At 54.6% G+C, this 17,069-nt stretch overlaps 6 protein-coding genes across 7 annotated transcripts; 2 read left to right on the top strand and 4 right to left on the bottom strand.

Moving 5' to 3' along the window:
- The first annotated feature begins 539 nt into the window (after positions 1 to 539).
- On the top strand, positions 540 to 2,639 carry LOC104552235 (proto-oncogene Mas). Of its 2 annotated transcripts, XM_062000049.1 has the most exons (3): positions 540 to 793; positions 1,457 to 1,569; positions 1,672 to 2,639. In XM_062000049.1, the coding sequence occupies exons 2-3, from the start codon at positions 1,481 to 1,483 to the stop codon at positions 2,450 to 2,452; spliced, it is 870 nt and encodes a 289-aa protein (XP_061856033.1). In that variant the 5' UTR covers positions 540 to 793; positions 1,457 to 1,480; the 3' UTR covers positions 2,453 to 2,639. The 2 variants fall into 2 exon arrangements, with proteins under 2 accessions (XP_061856033.1, XP_061856032.1); XM_062000048.1 differs by having other exon boundaries at positions 1,457 to 2,639.
- Positions 2,640 to 3,536: 897 nt separating this feature from the next.
- LOC104554674 (mas-related G-protein coupled receptor member X1-like) lies at positions 3,537 to 5,755 on the top strand. Its single transcript, XM_010197793.2, has 2 exons — positions 3,537 to 3,849; positions 4,357 to 5,755. Exon 2 carries the CDS (start codon positions 4,392 to 4,394, stop codon positions 5,361 to 5,363), a length of 972 nt encoding a protein of 323 aa, XP_010196095.1. The 5' UTR covers positions 3,537 to 3,849; positions 4,357 to 4,391; the 3' UTR covers positions 5,364 to 5,755.
- A 2,687-nt stretch (positions 5,756 to 8,442) lies between these two features.
- LOC104553385 (proto-oncogene Mas-like) lies at positions 8,443 to 9,411 on the bottom strand. The gene has a single exon (XM_010196014.2). It carries the CDS (start codon positions 9,409 to 9,411, stop codon positions 8,443 to 8,445), a length of 969 nt encoding a protein of 322 aa, XP_010194316.2.
- Positions 9,412 to 10,810: 1,399 nt separating this feature from the next.
- LOC133625736 (mas-related G-protein coupled receptor member D-like) lies at positions 10,811 to 11,779 on the bottom strand. Its single transcript, XM_061999585.1, has one exon. The coding sequence runs from the start codon at positions 11,777 to 11,779 to the stop codon at positions 10,811 to 10,813; it is 969 nt and encodes a 322-aa protein (XP_061855569.1).
- Positions 11,780 to 13,153: 1,374 nt separating this feature from the next.
- LOC133625737 (proto-oncogene Mas-like) lies at positions 13,154 to 14,119 on the bottom strand. Its single transcript, XM_061999586.1, has one exon. The coding sequence runs from the start codon at positions 14,117 to 14,119 to the stop codon at positions 13,154 to 13,156; it is 966 nt and encodes a 321-aa protein (XP_061855570.1).
- A 1,320-nt stretch (positions 14,120 to 15,439) lies between these two features.
- Positions 15,440 to 16,732, bottom strand: LOC133625738 (mas-related G-protein coupled receptor member H-like). The gene is made up of 2 exons (XM_061999587.1): positions 16,686 to 16,732; positions 15,440 to 16,457 (listed from the first exon to the last, which is right to left on the bottom strand). The coding sequence occupies exon 2, from the start codon at positions 16,406 to 16,408 to the stop codon at positions 15,440 to 15,442; it is 969 nt and encodes a 322-aa protein (XP_061855571.1). The 5' UTR covers positions 16,409 to 16,457; positions 16,686 to 16,732.
- Between the last annotated feature and the right edge of the window lie 337 nt (positions 16,733 to 17,069).

Consider the following 17,069-nt stretch of genomic DNA (forward strand, 5'->3'; position numbering starts at 1 on the left):
AGGAGCCTCCACAGCCTCCCTGGGCAGCCTGGGCCAGGGCTCCCTCCCCTCAGCACCAAAGGACTTTCTCCTCCTGGGCCAGGGGAGCTGTTTGTGTCCCAGCCTGTGCCCATCACCCCTTATGTCCCCCACAGCCCCCCTTGGGGCTCTGCAGCCTGTAGGGCCTGAGCAGCATTGCTGAGGTGCCCCTGAGCTCAGGCTTCTCTCCTGCAGCTGAGCAGCCCCAGGGCTGCAGCCTTTCCTCCTCACACACATGTCCCAGCCCCTCAGCACCTTGGTGTCCCTGCACTGGCCTCTGTCCAGCAGCTCCGTCTCTCCTGAGCTGGGGAGCTCAGAACTGAGAAGCAAAGGTTACAGTTTTACCCTCAACACAGCAGCAGGTTTGCAAACAGGAAACGTTTGAAGCAACCAGCAGATCTGTCTGCAACACCCGTCCCGTGGGGGTGACTCTTTGGCAGCTGCTTCCGCTGCTCTCAGCAGGGCAGACTCAGCCCTGGCACGTCTGTGTGCCCACAGCTGCCCTCCCCCTAGCAGCAACCAGGGGCTGAGGGCACAGGGCACATTTAGCCTTGAGCTGAGGAAGAGACAAGGTGTCAGAGCCCACACACAGACTGCTGGAGGAACCTCATCATGGAGTCACCTTGTTCCTGGTGGCTGCCCCTCGCCTGGGAGGGTTTCAGCAAGGTGCCCTTGTGAGCTTCCACTGCAAGTCTGGCTGTGAGGACTGGAGTCTGGGGCTCTGGGGCACTGAGGCTGCACAGGGACTCTGCCCTCCCTGCACCCCCTGTGCCTGGTGAGAGGGGTTTGGGGGTCACCTCTGCTGCTGACCCTGGGGCATGCTGCCTGCTCTTCCTTGGTCTTTCCATTCTTCCCAATCACCTCAGACCTTTTCAGTTCTAAAAGAGCAAATGGCTCTGCATTCATTTTCTTTCTCCCTTCTCCATGTTACCTCCCATCCTGGGTCCAAACTCTTCTCTTCTCTTCTCTTCTCTTCTCTTCTCTTCTCTTCTCTTCTCTTCTCTTCTCTTCTCTTCTCTTCTCTTCTCTTCTCTTCTCTTCTCTTCTCTTCTCTTCTCTTCTCTTCTCTTCTCTTCCCTTCCCTTCCCTTCCCTTCCCTTCCCTTCCCTTCCCTTCCCTTCCCTTCCCTTCCCTTCCCTTCCCTTCCCTTCCCTTCCCTTCCCTTCCCTTCCCTTCCCTTCCCTTCCCTTCCCTTCCCTTCCCTTCCCTTCCCTTCCCTTCCCTTCCCTTCCCTTCCCTTCCCTTCCCTTCCCTTCCCTTCCCTTCCCTTCCCTTCCCTTCCCTTCCCTTCCCTTCCCTCTGCTCAGTTCTTACACTCTCTGGGTTGCAGATATTGTAGCCCAGGGAGGAGGGGGGAAGACTGAGTGACCTGAGGACACTCACCACGTTGGGGACCCGGGAGTCACTCTTTTTGCCTCCATCTCTCTCCTTTCCCCAGGTGAGCAGGAGGCAGAGGAGGTGGATGGATGCCAACAGCACGGCCCGTGAGTGCTGGTCGGTGTCGGCGGTGCCGGGGAGCGTGGCCGGCGGGGCCGGAGCCAACGGCACCAGGTGCTTTGCAGAACACGTCCCCGAGATCGTGACGGGTGGCACCACGCTGCTCATCTGCCTCTGTGGGCTGCTGGGCAACGGGACCATCCTTTGGCTCCTCAGCTCCCGCGTGCGCAGGAACCCTTTCAGTGCCTACCTGCTGAACCTGGCCGTGGCCGACTTCACCTTCCTGCTCTGCACCTCGGCTTTCCTGGTCATCTACCACATGCCCATGCTCAGCTGCTTTCAGCCACAGCTTTTGCGGGTGCTGCCGCTGTTTCACTCCATGGTTCTGCTCACCTACAGCAGCAGCCTCTATCTCCTCACGGCCATCAGCGTGGAGAGGTGTGTGGGTGTCCTCTGGCCCTTCTGGTGCCGGTGCCACCGCCCGAAGCTCCTGTCAGCCGTCACCTGCAGCCTGCTGTGGGCCCTGGCTTGTGTCCTTGCCGGGCTGGTGTACTTTGTGTGTGACCTGGGTCACTCTGAACACTGCTGGATGGTTCTTGGAACCTTGTGCTTTCTCAACTTCTGTTTCTTCACCCCCTTGATGGTTCTTTCCAACGTGATCGTCTTCGTCAAGCTCAGGCGTAGCTCTTGGCAGCAGCACCCGGTGAGGCTGTACACCGTCATCTTCCTCACCGTTTTCTCCTTCCTCCTCTTCGGCATCCCACTTAGCATCCAGATCTTCATCAACTTCTTTGTCTACATTAATTTGGTCTTTGAGATCTGCCTCTTGCTGGCCTCTTTCAACAGCAGCATCAACCCAGTTATTTATGTCCTGGTTGGGAGCTACGGGAAGTCCAAGTTCAGGAGATCCGTCAAAGTGGCTCTTCAGAGGGTCTTTGAAGACAGAGCAGATTCCCAAGAGGTGGGTGAGAGCCCTGTGATGGGAACTGCTGCCTAAACCCCTCTGGCTGCAGACTGGCACCCATGGCAGCAGAGCCCTTGCCCACCTGGGTGAGCAGGACTGGCAGTGGGTAGTCACACATCGCCCAGGACACGGCCACACTCGATGACATTCCCGTGGGCAGGGTTGGTTCCCACCTCAAACTTATCTGTAAGTTACTTGAATAAAAGCCTTTTTCATGTAACTGGCTGGTGATGGCAGTTTCTTCCCTTGCTGGCTCCTTGGGGTGCCCTTGCTTGTCCCCAGAGTGACGGTGGTGATGGACCCCCGTGCTGCCTGCTTGTTTGTAACGCCAAAATGATGTGGTCCAGAAAGTCCTGCCTCATCTGGTCTCCTGTTCTCCAGGGCTAACACAGCCATGCTCCTGGGTCTCAATCTGTACCTCGTTTGCTTCCCAGAGTGGAGAGTCCCAACCTTTCCTGCCTCAACCCTCTTCTGGGACCTTGATGCCTGATACTAAAGCACCGACCACTCACTACCTTGATCCTCAAAAGCCCCCAGACCAGAGGAGATGATGGTGAGGGACAGAACTTATGTCTTCAGCTCCCTTTGGCTCTCTAGAAATTACACAGGGCCTGTCTGAGGAAACCCTTGTGAGCTGTTGACTGATTATGAAGGGATAACTTGGGTGAAACCCAACGGCTGAAGCCAAAATAGGGAGCCTTGGCTCAGCTCTCCTTAGGGAAAAAAAAAAGCTTTTCCTGAAATCCTAAGTCATCTCTCTGCCTTCTGCCTGTGTGTAGATGTTATTACTCAGCAGCTCCTTGATGCTCACTTAAGAAACTGTGCTTGTGGTGTACAACTGGCAAACCTGGATCCCAATCAGAAACAGAAGTTTTGGGGCAACACCAAGCTTGTGTCCTAAAGATCCAGCCCTGGAAGGACAGGAGGAAAGTTCAGCCAGCTCAAACATGTGAATGCTTTGTGTTTGGGGTTGCTTTATAATGAAATGAAAGAGGAACCTGAGGCAGTGATACTCTGCTTTTCCCATTGGTCTTGTTTCTGAGCCTTTTTTTGTTAGTCATTTCCTGTACAAAGCCAAGAAGAGATTATAACCAGAACCCTGACACCATCAACTGCAATGAGGCTGTTCCCTGTTTGCAAGAGCCTTGGAGAACACGAGCTGCTTGGCCAACACTGAGAAAAGTGGTTTGTGAAAGGATCTGAGAAAGATTCTACGCTGGCTGCTGCACAGGCTCGCCAAGGCAAGCTCTGCTCCAGTTCCCCAAGTGATAATTCCAGGAAGGCTCATGAAGATCCATCAGGGAGCCAGCAGCTGGGGAGCATGAGGTGATCCCTTACCATTCTCTGGTTCTATGTGAGCCTGTAGCACGTGTCTGCTCCGGTGAGAAGGTCTCCAGGTTGTAAGAGGAAGGAAGGTCAGACTTTCCCAGGTAGGTTGGGTATTTTTCCAGCCTAATCTGTGCCTTATCTCATTGATTTGGAACCTGTTGGTCAATTTGCACCAAACCTGATTGGGGAATGGTGGTCTGTAGGAAATTAAGGGTTATAAATATTGTGGGAAGAGGTAGCAGGGGAATACTGAAGTGAATGAACCCACTATAGTGATATCGACTATAATAGCAGATACCTGAGAATCCATATCAAATCCACCACCAAAACTACTTAGGCTTTGGTATCTCTAAGAAAAATCCTGTCAGCTTATTATTGTCCTTCTCCAGCTCCCATCCAAAGCCAGGAAGGAGGCATCTCCCTACCTTTCACCCCACCTCTGTACAGCTCTTGTGCCAGGCATTCATCCCATCTCCCCACAACCTGTGTTCCATCTCTCCTGTCCTCTCTGTGCTCCTGCACAGGGAAGTTGAGCTGCAGAGCTCTGAATGGGCTTGTGTGAGAGACAGCAGAGTTGCTCATATGTCTGTGTTTCGTCTTGTCTCCAGCTGTGTGAGGGGAAAGAAGCAGCGGAGCTTTTGTGATGAGCACATTGCTCCCTGCTGTGGAAAGAGCCTGCTGGAGCCAGCCTGATGGGATGCTGTGTAACAGGAGTTGGCAGCAGAGGCTTCTGAGGCATCAGGACAACCCCTACAATGGGACTGACTGTGACACTGATCACCTGAGCAAAGTCCCTGTGACACTGCTCATCTGCCTCTGCGGGCTGCTGGGCAACGGGGCCGTCCTCTGGCTGCTCGGCCTCCGCATCCGCAGGAGCCCCATCACCGTCTACATCCTCAACCTGGCTGTGGCCGACTTCACCTTCCTCCTCTCCATCACTGTTGCCCTGGTGATGTTTTACAGCCCAGAGAGCCTTTGTCCCAGGCTGGGCTCACAGGACGTGACAACTGTGTTGAACATCATCATCCTCTTCACCTTCACTGCTGGTGTCTACCTCCTGACGGCCTTCAGCGCCGCGACGTCCCTGCCCGTCCTCCTCCCGTCCCGCTGCTCCTGCCACCCCTTCCAGCGCTGCTCCGTGCTCCTCTGTGTCCTGCTCTGGGCCCTCTCCTTCCTCCTCACCCTGACCCTCTACTTCTGCCCTGCAGCACTCATTGCCTTCGTCCTGAGCTACCTCTTATCGCTGCTCACCATGATTTTTTCTGGTCTAAACCTTCTCGCCAGGATCTTGTGCTGTTCGTGGCAATATCCTCCAAGGAAGCTCTGTGTGGTGGTCGTGCTAGCTGGCTTCTTCTTCCCCTTCCTCACTGCAGATTTTGGTTACTGGCTCTTGCTCAGACTGTTTGATTTCTCTGTTTTTATCTTTGATGCCTCTCTCCCATTCGCCTGTGTCCACAGCAGCATCAACCCCGTCATTTACTTCTTGGCTGGGAACTGCACCAAGAAGTGCACACTCTCTGTGAGGGTTGCTTTCCAAAGGGCTTTTGAAGACATAACAGAGCCCTCAAGCAGAGGCAAAACTCCCAGAGAAAACACAGTGGAAACATCTGTTTAAACCTCTGCAGCCTTTCCCTGAGAGGGATGCTGGAGGGATGGAGGTGTCACGTGGGAGTTTTGTGTTTCCATGTGTCTGCTTAAGAGCAGCATGTGGGTAGTTAAGAAAGCTTGGCATGGCAGGGCAAGACAACTCCAGTGCAAACCCTTTGTGTAGGTGTCTCTGCCACGTGCAAAGAAGATGTGGAGGCTTCACATTTAGCTTTGAGAGCAGGCAAGTGGCCGTGTGTTTGGGATGGGTCCCGGGAGGTTTTCCCCGAAGCGCTTTGCCTCTGCTGCACACTGGGCTCGGTCTGCACGTCATGAGCATTGGCTGCACGCGAGGGCTTTGCTCTGGAACTACGTCTTGTGGTTCCTCCCACGTTCCTCTGGGCTGTCTGGATGGTTAACTTCAGTAAATGCTGTTTTGCAACCGTGACTTGACGTCTGTAATCTGTTCCTGGTGTGTCTGTTCCTCAGCTAGACAAACAAGAGGTGTAGGGTTAGAATGAAACACCCCAAAAAGCACAACCTGGCCACAAGTCTGTAAAAATGGCGTTTTCCACATGAAAGAGAGAAGGAAAACAGTGGATTCTTTATGGAAATTACTCTGTTGAGGCCACGGGGACTGACTGCCTGTAGCCTGGTTCAGCTACTCACTGGGTAAAAGGGCAGCAGCAGCATTTTCTCTGCTCCTCTCTCCTCTCTGAGTCTGTCAGCCCTTGCTGGAAAGGAGCTGAGGGGTACACCAGCCCTCTTCTGCCTGTGAATTAAGCCACCAGGCCCTTGCTTCTGAGCTGGTTTGGTTTCTCAGTATGACTCCTCATCAGGCTCCAGGAATTTCAGTATGAGCACAAGGGAAAGGCTGGGAAGATGCAGCTGGCAGGGAGGGTGGAGAGAGAAAAGGCATCAGCAGATTGAAATAGCAACCACAGGAGCTACTGATCCTGGGGCTCCTGGGACCTGACAAATTTCTCTGCCCTTTGGCTTGTCCCTCAGCCCAGAGCTGCATGTCACCAGACAGGCTGGAATGCAAATGGGTCACTTGGTGCAGTACAGGCACAGAGCCATGAGAAACAAAGCAATAAATCTCTCTGATCAGAAACAGCAGCTCAGATAGGTGGTGGGGTGGGTGACCTCCCAGGCAAGGGAGATCCTGGGAAGCAAGAGAAGCACGTGGGACGATTGTGGTCCTTCTGATCTTGCCTTGGGAAACACTCCCTGGGCAATGGGAACCCTTTCCTGGACAACAGGTTGTAACTCAGAAAGTTACTTTCCAACAGACAGGAAAGTGAGAGAGAGGGAGGAAAATCCCCCCTCTCAACCAAGGCCCCTGCCTTGTTCTGTAAAACAACTCTGGGATGCTGCAAAGTTCTTCTGATCTTTCCCTACCTCAGCTGGCTTTGGCCCTTCATCCTACAAGGCAGGGTTCTCAGGTGTTCCTGAGGAAAGCTTTCAGCACGTGTGTGCAGCCCCACTTGAAGGAGACATAACCTCTCCCCATCTCCCCTTCCAAATTCAGAGGACAGGGTATCATAGCCTTGGCTGAATGAAGACAAAAGAGTCTGAAAGCTCCTTTGGGATGCTTTTGTCCCTGTGGACAAAACTTTTTTGAGATATTAAAAAGTGAAACATGACCTAAAATCCTCTTTTAGTTTTCCTGGAGGGACTTGACAAGAGCAGGACTGGAGCAGATTCCCTGCCCTCTTGCAGGAACCCTCCTGTGCTGCCTGGTCTCTTTGAGACCCCAGCAGTGAGGTGACAATGAGGATACGACGTCTTGTCAGGCAGCCATAGACTGTTGCAACAAGCCCCATTCCTCTGGACCACAGCCAGGAAGCAACACATTGAGTGAACATCTTGGCACGACCGTGACTGCTGGGAACACGCTACTCATAATGCCCTGATACTATCAAAGCCATGCTTTTCTCAGAATGATTCATCCTTGGCATTAAAGTGTGTGATAGATTCCCACTTAGAGTATAAGGGAACGCTCCTCTTTCTCCTCCAGCTCTGCAGCCCTGCCTAGTGTTGGTTCTGGGAGCTCTTCTTTCTCCTCCAGCTCTGCAGCCCTGCCTGGTGTTGGTTCTGGGAGCTCTTCTTTCTCCTCCAGCTCTGCAGCCCTGCCTGGTGTTGGTTCTGGGAGCTCTTCTTTCTCCTCCAGCTCTGCAGCCCTGCCTAGTGTTGGTTCTGGGAGCTCTTCTTTCTCCTCCAGCTCTGCAGCCCTGCCTGGTGTTGGTTCTGGGAGCTCTTCTTTCTCCTCCAGCTCTGCAGCCCTGCCTGGTGTTGGTTCTGGGAGTGTAGAGATCGTCCTCAGAGGAAGAGCAAGTGTGCTTGGTGTGATCCGTACCCCTCTCCTGCCATCTAGAGGCATCAGCCCCACAGATATTTGTGATAACACGGGTGGCCCTGTGCTGGATGTGACCCCACAACCCTCCCAGGCCAGTGTGCAAAGGAACCTGAGGCTCCTGCTTCTGCTCCTGCTTCTGCTCGGGGGTGTCTGCAAAGCCCAGGAGGAGACAGAGGGATTCTATGGGACAGGAGGGAGATTTTACTGGAGTGGGTTGCCAGCTAGTCTCTCCTCATGAAGGTATTCTTGGCTTCAAGGAGTAAGTGGCTCTCCCAGGAGCCCAAACCTCCACATCAGATTGGGGTGGACGCATCTGTAGAGGTACAGCCATGCTGAGGAACCAGGGTCAGAAGGTGGCTGTATTACCCCATGGATGAACCACGCTTCTTCTTCCCATGACAACAATTGTCCCTCCTCCTTTCTCAACCTTTCACTTTGTCTTGAGCGTGGTGGTGCTGAGGAGAAACTACAATGGCGTCCTTGGCCTGCCCATTCCTGCCACCCTTCTGAAAGAGCCCTGCTGTGCCAGCCCTTCCCCAGGCAAGAGGTGCCCCAAAGCAGCACAGCACTCGTCTGCTGGGCCAAAGGAGGCCGAGTTTATTGTGGGGCCGGGACAGTGAGGGCAGAGGCCGGGCAGAGGGCCGGAGCACGGCCGGGCCGTGCTGCGCTGGGCCTGTGCCTCGTGCCCGCCGGCCTCCAGCCCCGGCTGTCTGTAGGGGCCGCGGCTCCAGGGCTCGTGGCCGGCGCTGCCTCAGAGCGAGGTCTCGGCCGCAGTGTCCCCCGGCCCGCGGCTCCCGTCCTCGCTCGGCGCCTTCTCCTCGAACACTCGGCGCAGGGCGTCTGTGGTGGAGCCCCTGAAGCGGCGCTGCCAGCAGCCCCCCACCAGGAAGTAAATGACGGGGTTGATGCTGCTGTTCAGCGATGTCACAAAGACAAACATTACAAAGTAAAGTATATTATTGAAGATGTACTCAATGAAACTTGCCACACATAAAGCAGTCCCAAAGATGAACAGGAAGGTCACACTGAGCAGGACAGCAACATAGAGCTTCCCTGGGTGTCGTCTGTATGTACCACAGCGGAGTCTGATGAACAGGGCCAGGTTGGACAGGAAAGGGAATACAGAGAAAATGAGAATATTCACAGTGAATACACCTTGTGTGACTGGAAGGCAGTTTATACTTGAAGAACAAACAATGAAAATCACGGGAGGAGAAAGTGCAGCGAGAGCCCAGAGCACCCCACACGTGATGCCAGACAAGTTCCTTGGGCGGCGGCATCGGTACCAGATTGGGAACAGGACAGACAGGCACCTGTCCAAGCTCATTGCTGACAGGAGGTACATGCTGGCAAAGGATGAAAACATATACAGGGCCAACAGGATAATACTAGTGTAATTAGATACTTCTGTATACAGACAATAGATTTCTTTAAGAATTTGTAAAGTAAGACGTGCAGGAAGGAAGAGGAGCAGAGCCAAGTCAGCAACGGCCAGATTCAGGACGTAGACAGTGAAGGGGTTCTTCTTCATCTGGAAGCCCAGGAACCACACAACGAGCATATTCCCCACGAAGCCACACAGGCAAATCCCAATACAGACACCCAAAGCTATCAGTATCCAATACTGTTCTATGCAGTGAGATGGATAAATATCCTGGGAGTCTTCATATCCAGATGTCACGTTGCTGAGGGACAGGTCTGTGGTGTTGGTCTCCTCCATGGTGAGTGGCCCTGCTCTGGCTGGTGCCTTCTCCTTCTCCCAACACCTCCTACAAGACATGAGGGGTCAGAAGGATTTGAGGGCCATCACAGTTCCCAGCACTCGCTGTCTCTCCCCACAGCCCCACGCCAGCCCCAGCTGTACCAGGAAAGAGCCTGTCCCCTGCCGTGCCCAGGACAGGTTCCCTTCTGCCCAGCCCCTGCCCAGCAGCAACCTCCCCTTCCCCTTCCCCTTCCCCTTCCCCTTCCCCTTCCCCTTCCCCTTCCCCTTCCCCTTCCCCTTCCCCTTCCCCTTCCCCTTCCCCAGCCTCCTACCAAGCAGTGCTCCTGGAAGTGTGCTGCTGCAAGAGCCCCAGCACACAGGGCCTCCAGGCTCGGCAGGACAAAGGGTGTGGAGATGGCTGCTGAGGCCACCCCGCTGGGCTTTGGGCTCCTGCCTTGTGCGTGAGGAGCAGAGCTGTGCCCAGAGATCACATCCCGTGCTCAGGAGCCTCCCCTCACAATCTCATCACATCAGTGACAGCTTCCCCTCACATGTCCCATGGACAGTGATCTTGTCAGAAGGAGCTGACCATGTCAGCCCCTTCCCCTCCTCCCTTGTCTATGGTTGTGGTCTCACCATGAGGGGGGCTCTGGCTTTAGCTGTCTATCTGATCCTGGACCAGGAGTCCGTCTGCCTGGGTAAATATTCAATGTGAGGACCTGTGACAGCGCGAGGGCTTCCCCACTGCCCCTGATGAAATTCCCCAGGCCCATCACCTTCGCCATTGCCTCCATGGGTTACAAAGGGCCCCACAGAGAATGTGACCTGAAATGTTTCTCTCTCCACACCTCATTCAGCAGCACCATGGAGACAGCTCACCTTGTTCTGCAGTGCTTTTTCTTTCCCATTCTCTCCTTCCTTTTTCTTTGCTCTTTCCTTTCTTTCTCCTTTCCTTTGCCATTTTCTTTCATTCTCTCTATCCTTCTACCTCAGCATTTCTCTCTCTCTACTTCTCCCTTTCTGTTTCTCTGTCTCCAAACTGTATTTTACCCTGTATCTTGTTCTCTTTACCACAGATTCCCTCCTCATCCATCATGGTCCCCTTGTCCTGCCCATTCGTGCCACCCTTCTGGCAGAGTCCTACTCTCCTTGGCCAGCAGAGATGGGCCGAGCTCCCCTGTGCATCCTGTGCCAGCCCTTCCCCAGGCAAGAGGTGCCCCAAAGCAGCACAGCACTCGTCTGCTGGGCCAAAGGAGGCCGAGTTTATTGTGGGGCCGGGACAGTGAGGGCAGAGGCCGGGCAGAGGGCCGGAGCGCGGCCGGGCCGTGCTGCGCTGGGCCTGTGCCTCGTGCCCGCCGGCCTCCAGCCCCGGCTGTCTGTAGGGGCCGCGGCTCCAGGGCTCGTGGCCGGCGCTGCCTCAGAGCGAGGTCTCGGCCGCAGTGTCCCCCGGCCCGCGGCTCCCGTCCTCGCTCGGCGCCTTCTCCTCGAACACTCGGCGCAGGGCGTCTGTGGCGGAGCCCCTGAAGCAGCGCTGCCGGCAGCCTCCCACCAGGAAGTAAATGACGGGGTTGACGCTGCTGTTCAGCGATGTCACAAAGATAAGGATTAAAAAGTGAAGAATATTATTTAAGAGGTACTCAGTGAAACTTGCCACACATAAAGCAGTCCCAAAGATGAACAGGAAGGTCACACTGAGCAGGACAGCAACATAGAGTTTCCCTGGGTGTCGTCTGCGTGCACCACAGCGGAGTCTGATGAACAGGGCCAGGTTGGAAAGGAAAGGGAATAAAGAGAAAATGAGAACATTCACAGTGATTACACTTTGTGTGACTGAAAGACAGTTTATACCTAAAAAACAAAAAATGAGAATCACAGAAGCAAAAAGTGCAGCGAGAGCCCAGAGCACCCCACACGTGATGCCAGACAAGTTCCCTGGGCGGCGGCATCGGTACCAGATTGGGAACAGGACAGACAGGCACCTGTCCAAGCTCATTGCTGACAGGAGGTACATGCTGGCAAAGGACGAAAACGTATACAGGGCCAACAGGATAATACTCACATAATCATATTCAGCTGAATACAGACAATAGATTTCTGTAAGGATTAGTAAAGTAAGACATGCAGCAAGGAACAAGAGCAGATACAAGTCAGCAACGGCCAGATTCAGGACGTAGACAGTGAAGGGGTTCTTCTTCATCTGGAAGCCCAGGAACCACACAACTACCACATTCCCCACGAGTCCACACAGGCAAACACCGATACAGACACCGGAAATTATTAGTATCCAATGATGTTCTATGCAGTGAGATCGATAAATATCGTGGGAGTCTTCATATCCAGATGTCTCGTTGCTGAGGGACAGGTCTGTGGTGTTGGTCTCCTCCATGGTGAGCATCCCTGCTCTGGGTGGTGCCTTCTCCCTCTCCCAACACCTCCTATGTGACATGAGGGGTCAGAAGGCTTTGAGGGCCATCAACATTCCCAGCAGGCGCTGTCTCTCCCCACAGCCCCACGTCAGCCCTAGGCTGCACCAGGAAAGAGCCTGTCCCCTGCCATGCCCTGGACAGGTTCCCTTCTGCCCAGCCCCTGCCGAGCAGCCACCTCCCCTTCCCCTTCCCCTTCCCCTTCCCCTTCCCCTTCCCCTTCCCCTTCCCCTTCCCCTTCCCCTTCCCCTTCCCCAGCCTCCTACCAGGCAGTGCTCCTGGAAGTGTGCTGCTGCAAGAGCCCCAGCACACGGGGCCTCCAGGCTCGGCAGGACAAAGGGTGTGGAGATGGCTGCTGAGGCCACCCTGCTGGGCTTTGGGCTCCTGCCTTGTGTACGTGAGGAGCAGAGCTGTGCCCAGAGATCACGTCCCGTGCTTAGGAGCCTCCCCTCACGATCTCATCTCATCAGTGACAGCTTCCCCTCACATGTCCCATGGACAGTGATCTTGTCAGGAGGAGCTGGCCACAGACTCTTCCCCTTCTCCCTTGTCTGTGGTTGTGGTCTCACCATTGGGGGGGGCTCTGGCTTTTAGTGTGTCTGTCTGGTGCTGGGGAAATCATCTGCCTGGGGAAATCACCAGTGTGGGGATGTGTGACAGCATGAGGGCTTCCCTGCTGTCCCTGATGAGACTCCCCAGGCTCGTCACCTTGGCCATTGCCTCCATGGGTTACATAACACCCCATGCAGAATGTTTCTGCTCTCCACATCTCATTCAGCAGCACCATGGAGACAGCTCACCTTGTTCTGCAGTGCTTTTTCTTTCCCATTCTCTCCTTTCTTTTTCTTTGCTCTTTCCTTTCTTTCTCCTTTCCTTTGCCATTTTCTTTCATTCTCTCTATCCTTCTACCACAGCATTTCTCTCTCTCTACTTCTCCCTTTCTGTTCTTTGTCTCCAAATTGTATATTACCCTGTATCTTGCTCTCTTTACCACAGATTCCCCCCTCATCCATCATGGTCCCCTTGTCCTGCCCATTCGTGCCACCCTTCTGGCAGAGTCCTACTCTCCTTGGCCGGCAGAGATGGGCCGAGCTCCCCTGTGCATCCTGTGCCAGCCCTTCCCCAGGCAAGAGGTGCCCCAAAGCAGCACAGCACTCGTCTGCTGGGCCAAAGGAGGCCGAGTTTATTGTGGGGCCGGGACAGTGAGGGCAGGGGCCGGGCAGAGGGCCGGAGCGCGGCCGGGCCGTGCTGCGCTGGGCCTGTGCCTCGTGCCCGCCGGCCTCCAGCCCCGGCTGTCTGTAGGGGCCGCGGCTCCAGGGCTCGTGGCCGGCGCTGCCTCAGAGCGAGGTCTCGGCCGCAGTGTCCCCCGGCCCGCGGCTCCCGTCCTCGCTCGGCGCCTTCTCCTCGAACACTCGGCGCAGGGCGACTTTGACAGAGCCATGGAAGCGGCGCTGCCGGCAGCTCCCCACCAGGAAGTAAATGACGGGGTTGACGCTGCTGTTCAGCGATGTCAGAAAGAGAAACATTACAAAGTGAAGAATATTAAACCAGATCTCAGTAATGAAAAGCAACACACTGAATGGAATCCCAAAGAAGAACAGGAAGGTCACACTGAGCAGGACAGCAACATAGAGTTTCCCTGGGTGTCGTCTGCGTGCACCACAGCGGAGTCTGATGAACAGGGCCAGGTTGGAAAGGAAAGGGAATACAGAGAAAATGAGAATATTGACAGTGATTACACCTTGTGTGACTGGAAGGCAGTTTATATCCAAAAAACAAAGAATGAAAATTACAGAAGCAGAAAGTGCAGCAAGAGCCCAGAGCACCCCACACGTGATGCCAGACAAGTTCTCTGGGCGGTGGCATCGGTACCAGATTGGGAACAGGACAGACAGGCACCTGTCCAAGCTCATTGCTGACAGGAGGTACATGCTGGCAAAGGATGAAAACATATACAGGGCCAACAGGATGATATCAATGTAATAAAATACTTCTGAATACAGACAATAGACTGCAATTAGAATTTCTAAGGAAAGACCAACAGCAAGGAAGAGGAGCAGAGCCAAGTCAGCAACGGCCAGATTCAGGACGTAGACAGTGAAGGGGTTCTTCTTCATCTGGAATCCCAGGAACCAAACAACCAGCGTATTCCCCACAAGGCCAAACAGGCAAACACCGATACAGACACCCGAAATGATCAGTATCCAATAATGACGTATGCAGTGAGATCGATAAATATATTGGACATCTTCATATCCAGATGTCACGTTGATCAGAATGAGGTCTGCGATGTTGGTCTCCATGGTGAGTGGCCCTGCTCTGGGTGGTGCCTTCTCCCTCTCCTAACACCTCCTACAAGACATGAGGGGTCAAAAGGAATCGAGGGCCATCACAGTTCCCAGCAGGCGCCGTCTCTCCCCACAGCCCCACGTCAGCCCTAGGCTGTACCAGGAAAAATCCTGTCCCCTGCCATTCCCAGGACAGGTTTTCTTCTGCCCAGCCCCCGCCCAGCAGCCACTTCCCCTTCCCCTTCCCCTTCCTTTTCCCCAGCCTCCTACCAGGCAGTGCTCCTGGAAGTGTGCTGCTGCAAGAGCCCCAGCACACGGGGCCTCCAGGCTTGGCAGGACAAAGGGTGTGGAGATGGCTGCTGAGGCCACTCCGCTGGGCTTTGGGCTCCTGCCTTGTGCGTGAGGAGCAGAGCTGTGCCCAGAGATCACATCCCGTGCTCAGGAGCCTACCCTCACAATCTCTTCTCATCAGTGACAACTTCCCCTCACATGTCCCATGGACAGTGATCTTATCAGGAGGAGCTGGCCACAGACTCTTCCCCTTCTCCCTTGTCTGTGGTTGTGGTCTCACCATTGGGGGGGGCTCTGGCTTTTAGTGTGTCTGTCTGGTGCTGGGGAAATCATCTGCCTGGGGAAATCACCAGTGTGGGGATGTGTGACAGCATGAGGGCTTCCCTGCTGTCCCTGATGAGACTCCCCAGGCTCGTCACCTTTGCCATTGCCTCCATGGGTTACATAACACCCCATGAGGAATGTTTCTGCTCTCCATATCTCATTCAGCAGCACCATGGAGACAGCTCACCTTGTTCTGCAGTGCTTTTTCTTTCCCATTCTCCCCTTTTTCTTTGCTCTTTCCTTTCTTTCTCCTTTCCTTTGCCATTTTCTTTCATTCTCTCTATCCTTCTACCTCAGCATTTCTCTCTCTCTACTTCTCCCTTTCTGTTCTCTGTCTCCAAATTGTATATTACCCTGTATCTTGCTCTCTTTACCACAGATTCCCCCCTCATCCATCATGGTCCCCTTGTCCTTCCCATTCGTGCCACCCTTCTGGCAGAGTCCTACTCTCCTTGGCCGGCAGAGGTGGGCTGAGCTGCCCTGTGCATCCTGTGCCAGCCCTTCCCCAGGCAAGAGGTGCCCCAAAGCAGCACAGCACTCGTCTGCTGGGCCAAAGGAGGCCGAGTTTATTGTGGGGCCGGGACAGTGAGGGCAGAGGCCGGGCAGAGGGCCGGAGCGCGGCCGGGCCGTGCTGCGCTGGGCCTGTGCCTCGTGCCCGCCGGCCTCCAGCCCCGGCTGTCTGTAGGGGCCGCGGCTCCAGGGCTCGTGGCCGGCGCTGCCTCAGAGCGAGGTCTCGGCCGCAGTGTTCCCCTGCCCGCGGCTCCCGTCCTCGCTTGGCGCCTTCTCCTCGAACACTCGGCGCAGGGCGACTTTGACAGAGCCATGGAAGCGGCGCTGCCGGCAGCCCCCCACCAGGAAGTAAATGACGGGGTTGACGCTGCTGTTCAGCGATGTCAGGAAACACGTCACATAAGGGAAAAAGAGGTTTCGATAATAATAATTAATTGACAGGAACACACTGAATGGAATCCCAAAGAAGAACAGGAAGGTCACACTGAGCAGGACAGCAACATAGAGTTTCCCTGGGTGTCGTCTGTATGTACCACAGCGGAGTTTGATGAACAGGGCCAGGTTGGAAAGGAAAGGGAATACAGAGAAAATGAGAACATTCACAGAGTTCACGCAATGGTTAACTATTGGACAGTATATTATGAAACGGCAAGCGGTGAAAACCACAGAAGCAGAAAGTGCAGCGAGAGCCCAGAGCACCCCACACGTGATGCCAGACAAGTTCTCTGGGCGGTGGCATCGGTACCAAATTGGGAACAGGACAGACAGGCACCTCTCCAGGCTCATTGCTGACAAGAGGTACATGCTGGCAAAATAGGAAAACATAAATAAGGTCAAAAGGATATCAAAGAGTAGACCGTATTCAATTACAATATAACAATGGAATTGTCTAAGAATTTGTAAAGTAAGATATGCAGGAAGGAAGAGGAGCAGGGATAAGTCAGCGACAGCCAGGTTCAAGACATAGACAGTGAAGGGGTTCTTCTTCATCTGGAAACCCAAGAACCACACAACTACCACATTCCCCACGAGGCCACACAGGCAAACACCGATAGAAACACCCGAAATGATCTGTAACCTATAGTCCCATATGCATCTGTAGGGACTAGATGTGTTGAAGTGTTCATATCCAGATGTCACGTTGCTGAGGGACAGATCTGTGGTGTTGGTCTCCTCCATGGTGAGTGGCCCTGCTCTGGCTGGTGCCTTCTCCTTCTCCCAACACCTCCTACAAGACATGAGGGGTCAGAAGGATTTGAGGGCCATCACAGTTGCCAGCACTCGCTGTCTCTCCCCACAACCCCACGTCAGCCCCAGCTGCACCAGGAAAGAGCCTGTCCCCTGCCGTGCCCAGGACAGGTTCCCTTCTGCCAGCTCCTGCCCATCAGCCACCTCCCCTTCCCCTTCCCCTTCCCCTTCCCCTTCCCCTTCCCTTTCCCCTTCCCCAGCCTCCTACCAAGCAGTGCTCCTGGAAGTGTGCTGCTGCAAGAGCCCCAGCACACGGGGCCTCCAGGCTTGGCAGGACCAAGGGTGTGGAGATGGCTGCTGAGGCCAACCCACTGGGCTTTGGGCTCCCGCCTTGTGCGTGAGGAGCAGAGCTGTGCCCAGAGATCACGTCCCGTGCTCAGGAGCCTCCCCTCATGATCTCATCACATCAGTGACAGCTTCCCCTCACATGTCCCATGGACAGTGATCTTGTCAGGAGGAGTTGGCCACGTCAGCTCTTTCCTTTCCGCCCTTGCCCACTGGTTTGCTTTCACCAGGAGAGAGGCTTCTGGCTTTTTCTATGTGTGTCTGCTGCTGGACCAGGAGACCGTGTGCCTGGGGAAATCACCAGTGT

This window comes from Colius striatus, chromosome 7, assembly GCF_028858725.1.
Source record: "Colius striatus isolate bColStr4 chromosome 7, bColStr4.1.hap1, whole genome shotgun sequence".
In the NCBI taxonomy this organism is placed as follows: domain Eukaryota; kingdom Metazoa; phylum Chordata; class Aves; order Coliiformes; family Coliidae; genus Colius; species Colius striatus.